Genomic DNA, 12,000 nt, shown 5'->3' on the forward strand with positions numbered 1-12,000 from the left:
AGAGAAAGCTGTGACATAATGAGCATTGTGACTGAATATACAGTAAACAGAGGGTCGGCGTTTAGACAGCTTTTGTTGTGGCCACATTCTAGTAGGCTATATGTTGGTGTGCTAAAACTACAGCAGAGGAGTGGCCTGGAAAGCAGGTCTATATCTAGATTCCCACATAATGTACAGAATCACAGTGCGGTTTGAAGGGTTTTGGTAGGCGCACATTGCCATCTGGTGGAATAACACTGGAACAGCAGCTAAATCGCTAAACGCAAACGAGAGGTTTATTTAACACAAATGACAGCTGTCCTACTTTCAAACATGATGTGACAATGATGATAATGAACACACACACACACACACACACACACACACACACACACAATTTATCATTTACAAAAGGGGACATTTTTTGTTACTAAAATGAAGAGTTGTGTGTGTTGTGTCAATTCCTTAATTCATTCTCAAACAGCGGACTTGAGACTGGCCTGCAGGACCTGGTCTTTGAATGGACAACTTGTTGGTCTGCAGTAGGTGCAGAAGTGTGTTATTGTGTGTGCATTTAAATTGCAAATTATTCCTCCTATGGCTTTAACGCTTTAGGTAAGTGTGGGTTTTCTGTTCAGAGAAGGGACAATGTTTTTAAAAAGCTCTCTATTGTTATCCCTAATACAGGGAGAGTGCATTCATTATTCATGTTTATAGCTGCAAACCTGCCTGTCTGCACCGCTTCTAGGATTAAAATACATTATGTATTTCACTTCAATCAGGGACTGTATGAAACTTATCAGGGAGGGAGGGAGAGAGGTCAGAAAAGGGAGAGGGTGAGGAATTTTTCTTTTTTTCTGAAGGCAGTCTGTAGTCTAATTTAGAGATAGCAGTCTTTTTCTCATCCCAAATTTGTGTATTTCAAAAAAGTATTAAAAACAAAGAAATAAACAAAAAGGATCAAATATAAAATGTATTATTATAATTATTACATTAATATATTAAGGATAAATGTTGTGGTACACCACCTCTTTTAGTTGCTAGAGGGACAGTATTGCTGATTTGTTTTTCTAAGTTGAGGTTCCAAATAAAGTATTTATAATGCTGTGTATGGTCTAAATAGCTGCTATGCTTTCAAAAACAAACAAACAAACACACACACACACACACACACACACACACACACACACACACACACAATGCCATCCTTACAGAAAAATGTCAAGTAATGTGCGGCAGCATCAACATGTCACACAGCTTGAGTTCACTGGATTTTCCCCTGCAGGGGGCACACTCTGCTTCACTGAGAAACACGTCTGCAAGATGATTTATGTGTAAGATTCAAGTCACTTTTAATTCAATTATTTTTAAGAGACATATGCCACATTGTGATGATAACTGTTGGTTAATTTAAACAGTATTCATGGGGCCTGCTTTATGGGGTGGGATTATTGGCTGGATTCAAATGATGTCTTGCTGTCAGTTCAATTGCTGCAAAGCTGAATCTCTGGAAGAATTTGAATCCTTCCAAACCCAAAAGGCATTTATTTAAAATAGTGCCTGTATAATAAAATCAGACTTTGACAGTGTCAAAATAAATCCTGATACTTATTTAAATATATGACCATTTGAATTTCTCCCTTAAAGCAGTGGTTAGGGAAGGGTGAGACTGAGTGACAGCTGTCTGGATGGGAGGGTAAAAACACCTGTCATGCTGTATCAGTAAATTGAGGGCTGACAGTGGTGAGAAGACATTGCATGGACACTGTCTGCTCCTATCACCAGAGAGGGGTGGTGTATAGGGTTGCTGGCTTTGATTTCATTACTTTTTAACTAGGACAATGTCAAACTGCATTTATATTAGGACAAACAAATGCACTAAATAAAACCCTAAAATGTTTCCACACATATTACACCAGTGATTCCCAACCAGGGCACCCCAGGGAGCACTCATGCTGTTACCCGGAGGTACATGGAAAGTGAACTCGAAACTCAAGTGAACTCAACTAGAAAATAGAAATTGCGATTTGATTACAAAATATATCTGAATATTTGCGTTAAGAAGGAAAATAAACTGCAGGATTACAAATTGGTGTGATGTTGATTCTTTGTAAAACACCTGTCCCCACATGCCACATGTTGCAATCTTTATTTACATTTATGGTTGCAGCCGAGAGTGTGCGACAACTAGTTGACAAGCAAGCAAGGGAGTTGAAATAGTTGAAATGGCTGAAAGAGTTGAAAGTAATGGATAAGCAGTTGTTAGCTAAAAATAAATTAATAACAGTTGAAACAAGTAATGCACAAGCAGTGGAAAAGTCCAGCTTCTGCCACTCCAAGTGGGAGAAGTATGAATGCAAACTCGACCAAACCAACCTTAACACAAAGCAAAGTGCAGCCAGAAGGACCATGGCAGGCTCAGGACGGCATTTAGAAATGTTTATTGAGAACATAAACCACAGCAAGCTTTCCATAAATCAGACAAATCAGTTTCCCTTTACAAAACATTTACATGGAACAGTGCAGTCTAGAAATACATGAGTTAATTATAAAAGAAACATCCACATCGGTGATATACATGATCAAACTACCAGAACAACCTCAGCTGCCTCTGCAGATCTTTTCTGGCAGGCAGACATTGTTTCTGAATCATACCAAAATCCCTTATGTCTAGGCCAGTAGTCTCTGTTAGAAAGCCTAAGTTACATTAAGTATCATCATTACTCTGCGTGACCTTCTCCACTAACATATACCTTATGACGTGTAGACTGCACGAAAAAGCATCACAACAGTAAGATCTGCGTTTTACAATAGACTAATGCACAGATTAAAGTCATCTAGATGATTGAAACGAGGGGCAGGGTAGTGAAGTATTGGTGCAGCTACATCATGTTTACGACACTGTCATGAAAAGTCCTCTGGTTAAGGGTGACATGTTTGATTCATGCACAAGCGCTAATAACTGTAGTGACTTTACATTTCCCATGTGCACGACTTCACACACCTTATATCATAATGTCAGTAAAAGCAAATCAAATACCTGACTCTGATAAAGAAAAGTCACCTCGTGAGGTGGCAATAAAACATTTGTGCAGCGATTATGGGACATTATCAATATGTTTATTATTGAAATCAGAGCCCTTGCAGAATAGAGGAATTTGCCTTTAATATACTGGATCATTCAGTAGTGTTCTCTTTAATAGTTTTTTTTTTTTTTTTGAATTTTCTGGCTTTTTAGGTTGTTCAAATACCAGATACAGTATTATTTAAAACCGTAGAGACTAATATGTAGAATGTGATGAGAATTATAATGAGAGCTTAGGTTGTGTGGTAAGGGTAGTTAGGGGAGCAACAACTCCATTTCAAGAGATAGATTTTGTGTGTTAAGATCTAGACAATTATCTCTAAATACATTTCCATCTATCACGCCTCTCTACAAGCCGCTCCCACTCCCCTCCACGTCGTCCACCACGATCGAGCGTTTACGCAGCACAGAGTTCCCCTTCCTGCTGCTCCTTGGCTGCAGGGGAAGCTTAGCCTGGCAAGGGGCACGGTACTGAGGCAGGCCAGTCTTGGTGGTATCCAGCTCCTCCGGGTCATCCTGCTGTGCCCTGAGTGCGGCGATCACGTCCTTATCCGAGGGACTGAGGGTCAGGCAGCCGCAGGGGCGACTGCCGTCACCCTCCGCTCCGACCTCTCCTGCCTCTCCCACCTCCTCGGGCTCATCCTCCACTGTCATGAAGGCGTCCCCCCACAGGCTCTCGCAGAGATCCCTGCCGTGCTGGTACATCTACATGAACACATACCACACACACAGACATAAAATATTTAGAGGAAGTGAAGAGATATCTACCTCCACTGACAAAATGATGGCTGGCAATCATGGGTAATGGAAAGAACACCACAAAGTAAAAGTACATAAAATAGTCCTGCATTTTAAATTCTACTTAAAAGTAAAAGAACAGAAGCATTACCAGCAGAACGTACTCATTAGGCAGAATGGTCCCTTTCAGAGCCCCCAAGGTCCAAAGATTATTACCTATGTTTTAATCTCATTTGCACAAGATAATAAAAGATAAAAAAAAAAAATTCCTTTATCATCCCTATCCGTACTTGGTGACCTCACAGCCCACAAAAAACCCAGCACAGCCTTGCGCGAGTAGGTCAGGACATAACTGAGGACACAAGGACATAACTGAACACCTGAGTGGGTATGCAAGGCCTTTCTAAAATACCACATTACAGTTCATCAGCCAAAAATATGTTTTGAAATGAGCCGTTACATGTAGTGAAGTAAAGAGTACAACATTTCCCCCTGAAGTGTAGTGGAGTAGAAGTATAAAGTAGCACACATTGGAAATATTCAAGTAATTTTCAGGTACCTGAAAATTGTACTTGAGTATAATATTTGAGTAAATGTATTTTCCACCACTGATAACTGTTAGAGTTGGGATAGCTCTTTAATGACCAGTCACATTTGGTTAAGTACAGTTTTTCCACACTGGTATTCCATTTAGAAAACATTTTGCACATGAATTGCTTTTTTTGCAGCACACACCAAGTACAGCCTTTCTTTGCTTGTAAACATCTTTTGGAATAATTGACTTGGCCATTCAGGGCAGCGCCAGCCTTGAAAACAAACACCCTCTGTGTTGAGGGTGTGAGAGGGGGCTACAGGCACCTGGCAGCTGCTTTCGCAAGCGGCTTTTGTCTTCCTCTCTTGCTCGTCCCACCTCGTCTCCACCTCAGCCTTGAGAGCAAATTTTAACACTTGATGACCTTGAAAAGCTCACACTGGCGTCTGAAAGACTTAATCTCTGTGCCATCTTTTTGGTAGAATGACGATTCTGTCAAGCTTCACAGAGTAGATGGACAAATCTAAAGTAATCGGAAAGGTCACTTCCAGCACCTTTTTTGGTGCTATCTGACAGAAAATTCATTAAAGCGTTCAATCTCTCTAAAGTTATACTTTGAGGAAAAACTCCAGTTACTGCTGACATTAGCTTTATGTTTTCTGGAGCATGAAAAATGATACTCCTTTCTTACAAGGATGAGGATTAAAAGGGATATTGCATAACGCTGCAAAAAACAAATCACAATTCAACATTTAAGCTGTTTAACACTAAATGGCGTAGGCCCGCACGCTTAGAAATAGTTTGGAAAGCTAATTAGTGAAGTTTCAGTGACACATGCTGTGCTTTTCTGTGTTTAAGCTCCCGTTATATCTCTAGGGACGGCCTCATAAGCAGTCATTAAGATGTGCTGCCAAGTCACCGTCTCTATGTCCTACTATAGCTCATTTTGTCCCCTACAAAACTTCCACTATCTCCCCATCACATTTTCTTCTTCTCTTGCTTATTGCAGCACTCACTGTTTGTGTACCTCTCTTATTCTGCTTGTTTCGCTGTAGCACACCCCCACCCCAACGTCTGCTTCTTTTCATCCTCCTGTCTGTTGGGGGATTAAGACTGAGTCATACAGGGTGCTCAGAGAAGAAAAAGCTGTAATATATTTACCGTGTTCGAAGGACAAAGAGAATGACGGCTATTTCTCTCCACTACATATACTCTCTGTCTGACACTTAGGTGTTATTGCAGCGACCCCATAATACACACAGGGGCGCACACACACACACACACACACACACATTTCTGTCCTTCCCCAGGCAGACATGGTTTGCTGCCAAAGCTAATTCAGTACAAGCACAAGTGGCTTTAGACGACATGGTGTGATCGAATAACTGAGATACAGAAATTTCCTGGGGCTCTCTCCTGTCCTTCCCATCCTTATCTTATTCAATTCTGCCCTTCGCTGTCCAAATCCCATGATATTACACGTACTGTGAAAAGGAATGAGAAAGAGAGAAAGGACTAAGACCTGTTAACTGGTTGGCAGTGATAAAAGATAAGTTTCTTCTTGTAGAAATTCTCTATTGCAATGAAGAAGACGAGAGGTTAGGGAAGACGGGTTAACAACTTTGTGATTAAGGGGGACTCTCAGGCTCAGCCTGGAAATATAGGGCATAGGCTACCTCTATTGCTGTAGCTATAGAAACGTTATGCGCATATTGTTAAAAAGGATGATGAAATACTGGGGAACAGTAATGTTCTTTTAGGAACCAAGGTCACATCCACCTAACAATTAAACTGATGTTAGAGAAAAACCTACATGAACTTTTATGTCCTGTAATATCCTACCGTCAGATCATAGCTAAATACTTTTACTCTGTAACAAACATGTTGAATTCATGCATGGGGGATTTCAGGGGAGGTAATAGCTCTTACCTTTTACTAACAGAATATTAAGGTCAGGACAAAGCATTGAACGTATGTGAGAAATCTTCCTCATTACTGTGTTAGTCTGTGGCAAGCAAGATGTAAAGAAAAGCAGTCTCTTGTTTACCCCTTTTTCAAGGTAATTAAAAGATAAAAAAAAAACAGGGACAGGGGTTGCAAATTAGTTATGGATATAAACCTGTGTGCATGGCATCAACTTTGTATACTTTATGAAGCAATGTCTCGTGCATTTGTCCCCGTGAAATCAGCAAGTAAATGAAAAAAAAAATTGCAATGAAAGTATCATGTATGCTGGCTTTATTTTTAGTATTAATTATGATAAATTGTTTTATTATATATCTGGTATTTCAAAAAGCACTTACAGTGTAATATATTTCTACCCCCCAGCACAAATATATTACCCTCTTACTTGAAAAAATGCTATAAAACCACATTGCTCAGTCACCTCATATGATAATCTTTCCTGTCCTCAGACCATTATGTCACAATATGTGATCCGCGGATGCCACTCTAGATGTGTTTTGTGCCAGCACAGACGGCCTCTCTTTGCAGATGTAACCTCATTCCCACAAAATCCGGAGCAGGAAGAGTGTCTGAGATAAATCAGACCTTGGCTTGCAAATAATGTTACCAATGAGTACAAAGAGAGAGTGAGACACAGAGTGCCAGAGGGATTTTTGCATGCAGCCGATGTGTGTGTGTGTGTGTGTGCGTGTGTGTGTGTCTGCCTATGTGTGCCTTAAAATGTATTAGCTAGTTTCTATGCAAATTGGCGTCTACCGCAGTCAGCATTTACAAATCCTGACTGTATCTGTGTATATTTATTCTACACTTACACAAACACAGGCACACACACAGCTACATTTGGTTTCTATCCATCGGGTGGACGTTTCAGGACTTTAAAAGGTTTCATGATTTTTATTAGCAAATCTCTCTCTGTATATTTTATATAATTTGAATGTAAAGCTCTACGTTCAGAGTTGTGAGAGGTTTTCGAGTGATGACAGTGATTGGTATGTCTGTGCATGTTTGTTTGCAGTTTTGCTTTCCTGTCAGCCCTGAGGTGGACTAAATGCTGTGAGCTCAGACCACGAGGTAGTCCACTGTGAAATCTCTCATCTCTGTCGGCTGAAGAGAAAGCAAAATGAAGGTTTACTGCGATGACCTTGGTGAAAAATGTTGCGAGAGGCAGGCACTTGTTTGCTGTCTCTCTAAGAGGGCTGATTTGTCGAATGTGCTGAATGCGGTGACTCATTTCTTTGTATTCAAACACTCTATTCTCACTTTTTTTTTTTTTTAGAGCTACTTAAATTTATTCAAGCCTACTTTGTGCCATTAGTGGCGCCCTACATGAAAATGGGCCAATCCAAACACACAGAGCACCAAAATACACAGGCGTAGAGGCACACACGCACACACAGTTTCTCTTACTACAAATCTGTCATTTCCAGTAATCATCTAATATCCACCAGAGTGCCTTAGGTCTAGTGTCTGGAGGCGTGCATTCATTTGTCAGCGTGTCCCTTTCTTCCAGTGTGTGTGTGTGAGAGAGAGAGAGATAAAACGGGAGAGAAAGAGGAAGAAGGACAGGCAAAAGGGACACATAGATAGATAGATAGATAGATAGATAGATAGATAGACAGGAAGTGTCATGGCATGCGGTGTGTGATGCTCTCGGCCCCCCGGCTGCACACCAGCCCCTCAGTAACTCAGCCTCTTTTTAAATCACCCAGCTGGCCTCTGCCCACTGAAGCGGGACCGAACCTTTTCATGCTTCAGCCCACAGCGCCGCCCTGCGCTGTTAACCCTTTCACTTACCGCCCACTCTCTTGACTGCCAACATGCTGGCACAAACCGTGACACAGTATCTGACCTTCTACCTGCGCCGCATCGCTCAAATGACAAGCTTTGAGGTTTGTCAGTTGGGTTCAAACCTGTGACACCTCCTCTGCTTGCCAGTACCATCTGAAGTAAGCCGTGACCAACAGTTTATGTGCTTGCTAAAGCAGCTGGTTGTTATACTGGAATATTATATTGGAAGCCTGCCCGCCCAAACAAAACAGTCCCAGCTTATGTAAGAAGCAAATCACAGATGATGAAAGCCTACCTGCTGATACTGAACACAGGTTCCAGTGCAGTTCTGTCCCCTGGGGTCTCTGGCCCAGTTACGAGCACACGTCATGTCCATCCGGCAGGCATCAAACCTGAAGAGATGTATGTAAATGTTCAAAGTAAAATATTTGAAATGGCAAAACATCAAACTGTAATTCTTTCATTTGAATGTTTTCTCCTAAGATTCATGTTGTATATCAGATAACTGAGGTGCCAATTTTCCATTTGAGGTACACTGTGTTTGTGTTTTCTTTCATGCTGAGAGTTAGATAAGAACATACCACTCCTCCTAAATATGAAGCTCCTAAATATGAAGCTACAGCCAGCAGTCAGTTAGCTTAGCTTAGCATTAAGACCATAAGCCTATATAAATAGGCTACATGCACCTCAAATATTTATATTTTTTCATGAAAACAACCACTGCTAGTACACACTACTAGGCTACAAATTGTTTTTTGTCAAAATTCAGGATCTCGATTTATGTCTAAAACCAAAGCAACCACGACACAAAGCTTTCTCATCTTAGCTGGGAACACCCTGGTTGTCTATGAACGCCAGCTTGGAAGCCACTGTAACACATTTTTTTACTCTATAAGAAAAGCCTGATATATGTGACCATGGTCTTACCTGTGTCATACAGTGTTATGCTGTTTATTAGACACTTATTATGGACAGCACCGCATACTGTTGCTGGTAATCTCACTCTTGACAACCTTACAGACGGATACTGATTTTGACTTTTGCTTAGCAATGTGTTTGGCAGCCTCACCAATCACGGCAGAAGCTGTGGCAGAGCGGCACAGCCTGGATGTATGAGCGGCGGTGGGGATGAGGCCAACGCGCGGCATCAGGGGAGCAGCGGTAAAAACATGACACGCGCTTCAGGAATCCTTCACACCTGAGGAGAGAGAGGGGACCAGTTAGTATAACATGATTTAATGATTCTGTATTTAAGCCTTTATTGACTCTGGGGAAGCTGACTCAGCATAGTTGGCCACGACGCAGGTAAACCTGACCCAGTAGTTGATATTGGCCTCTTGGGGGCAATAGAAATGTACTCTAAACACAACACTAACATACACAGTTGCCTGTTCACACATCCAGCAGATATAGAGCAACAGTAGCATTAACTTGGAGTTTTTCTCTGGCCACCTAACAAATGTAGTCACACTCGTTTTAGCTCTGTTTTTTTGTCTCCACCTCCTTTGGGAAATATCTGGCCCTTTAGTGCCCAAATGCTTCACTGTGTTTACTAGCTTTAGCGTTAGTTGCTAACTTTTTCAGTTACAGTTCAGGTCAGGGTAGAAAGCTCATGTTTTTAGAAGTTTATACTTTATAAGTTTTGTTATACAACAAAAGCAATGAGCTGAAAGACAATATAATGCAACATTATGAGCGACACTGTACACAAGGAATGACGTACTCAGAGCTCAGAAGCCCACATTTGTCCCAGGGTTCATTCTTATTGCTAGCAGAGGGAACATAGGAGATATCCTGGATGTCTTCTTCTGTGCAGCAGCTATCTGTAAGCAGCAAAGGACAGGAAAACATTTCAGACAGATGCAGTTTGATGTTTTCATCACAGGCTGTCATTACACCATTAAACATACAGTGTTTCAAGACGAACCCACAGTCACTCACTGTCAGCATACAGCCCACACTCCCTCAGGTGTGGCTCCGGGCTGGGCGTGGCCTTGTGGTTGCCGTCTTGAAGACACACCCCCTCCGAGCGGGTTCCACCAATCAGCGCAGCTGCCAAGTATGCGCAAATCAATAGCAGAGAGCGAGAGGTAACATCCATCTCTACAGCCACAAACAAGTCTGGAAAAGAGATCAGTACATTGGACTGCAGCAGGCCAAATACAACACAGGCTTAAAACTCAGAGATTATGCGCACACAATCTAATGCAATATAATATAATGAATAGACTATAAATTAGCTCCACAAAAGAAATAATTCTCGGTAATACACATAGGCTAAAACTTCACTTCAAGCAATCAAATCAAACAAATTTATTCTCACGCCTCCTTGTTTCAATCATTAGGCCATACAGTGAGTTAGGTCTATTGAGTGTGATTGAGACATCCAGGCTGTTGAGCTCCGTGTGTGCTCTGCGTGCGGTGACCTAGTAGACTGGGTGAGCCTAATTAGGTGGGACTGAGGCACCGTGCTGAGCTGGATGACATGCCTAGCTGTTTAATCTGACAAGCAGCTGGCCGATGTGTAGCCTACATAACACGAATGAAACAAATCTGGACATCGCCGCATGGACCTGGACAGGTCCGGTTTGGCCCTGATTTTACACAACAGAGATATAGGCTACAGTAACAAAAACATAAAAAAAGGCTGAACATACTGAGAGATTTAGCACATTAGATTACTTTAGTTTTAACTGATTTACTATTGCGCTACTTATGTGTCAAACAAATTAAAATGAATATGGCCATAGGCTGGAGTCTTAAAAATAGGCTACCAGTAAAATTATGTAGCCTATTAAGTGTGAGTCAGTTGGTACAACATTGGAAAGGGTTAGGGTTAGAAATTCCATAACTTATTGGACGGTATCATTTATAATAAGCTACATCCGTGGACACCAGCTCGTGGAAAAACATATTAAAAGTAAGGCTATATAATTTACAACATATTAATAACATCTTAACAAAAGCTGAGATTTAAACAGGTAAACATCACGCAGTTGTCAAAACCCGTGAGAAACCAGTTTTTATGGAGTCTGTTGGTTCTCAGTGAGTTCACACTGACCTCAAGGCACTTCATGGTATTTTTTTCATCTGCTGTAGCAGCTGTGCCACAATATTTTAATGCAATATCCTCATATAAACCTGTAATTTTGCTGTGATAATGATGTTGCATCCTTCAAAATTTTACTCTAAGAATAGCAGCGAGGACCTGTTCAACCAGGTGTTGATCTCTCTTAATCTATTTGGTAAAACAGTTTAGATCGTCATCGTCTATATTTTTATTTCTTTTTACCTGTCGGTGGGGAAAAGGATGCTCCGTACGGATTAGTTTCCTCTCTTGTGATGTTTTTTTGATGGTGAGTGTTTTCTCTGTGTCTCCCGGGTGTGTAGCTGTGGATGCGTCGCCTGTGCGCGGTGCTCGGTGCTCGGGTCTGCTGCTCTCTCTCTGTGTCTGTCTCCCTCTGTGCTGGCTGTGATCTCTGCTGCCAGGGGGCCGCTGCTCGCCACTTTGTCACCGGTTTATGTGAAGGACATTTCAGTCCCTTCCACCAGGCAGCTCACCCCCTCCCTCTGCCCCATGCTGGGAAGCTCTCTCTCTCTCTCTCTCTCTCTCTCTCTCTCTCTCTCTCTCTCTCTCTCTCTCTCTCTCCCCTCCCTCCCTCTCAAGCACGTACACACACACACACACACACACACACACAGAAAATACCCCCTCTTTGTTAATCTCCCAATGAGATGTTTACCAAATCCTCCTTGTTGACAGCCTTCCATCCGAGTTTGTCCCATCAATGTTGTAGATGGAAACACTGAACTGACTTTGATTCTCAAATTGATTTAAAGGCAAAAAAACAATAAAAAACAACCACATAATTGATTTTGAGAGGATCATTCACAGGTGGTGCTGAGTCACACC

At 41.6% G+C, this 12,000-nt stretch overlaps 1 protein-coding gene across 2 annotated transcripts; it reads right to left on the reverse strand.

The window, feature by feature from the left end:
• Positions 1-2,404: 2,404 nt before the first annotated feature.
• On the reverse strand, positions 2,405-11,630 carry rtbdn (retbindin). 2 transcript variants are annotated; one of them, XM_038693992.1, is made up of 6 exons: positions 11,380-11,630; positions 10,029-10,208; positions 9,811-9,910; positions 9,157-9,285; positions 8,383-8,479; positions 3,413-3,769 (listed from the first exon to the last, which is right to left on the reverse strand). In XM_038693992.1, the coding sequence occupies exons 2-6, from the start codon at positions 10,186-10,188 to the stop codon at positions 3,413-3,415; spliced, it is 843 nt and encodes a 280-aa protein (XP_038549920.1). In that variant the 5' UTR covers positions 10,189-10,208; positions 11,380-11,630. The 2 variants fall into 2 exon arrangements, with proteins under 2 accessions (XP_038549928.1, XP_038549920.1); XM_038694000.1 differs by lacking the exon at positions 11,380-11,630 and having other exon boundaries at positions 2,405-3,769; positions 10,029-10,188.
• Positions 11,631-12,000: the final 370 nt, after the last annotated feature.

The sequence above is a fragment of the Micropterus salmoides genome, unplaced genomic scaffold (assembly GCF_014851395.1).
Source record: "Micropterus salmoides isolate LMB-PRFRI ecotype aquatic unplaced genomic scaffold, ASM1485139v1 Ms_hic_scaffold_10, whole genome shotgun sequence".
Taxonomy (NCBI): domain Eukaryota; kingdom Metazoa; phylum Chordata; class Actinopteri; order Centrarchiformes; family Centrarchidae; genus Micropterus; species Micropterus salmoides.

Coding starts and splice junctions, on each gene's coding strand:
- rtbdn (XM_038694000.1), bottom strand. CDS start 10,188: ATGGATGTTACCTCTCGCTCTCTGCTATTGATTTGCGCATACTTGGCA. Junction 9,911..10,028: donor GTGTGGGCTGTATGCTGACA/GTGAGTGACTGT, acceptor TGCTGCTTACAG/ATAGCTGCTGCACAGAAGAA. Junction 9,286..9,810: donor TGTGGGCTTCTGAGCTCTGA/GTACGTCATTCC, acceptor CTCTCTCCTCAG/GTGTGAAGGATTCCTGAAGC.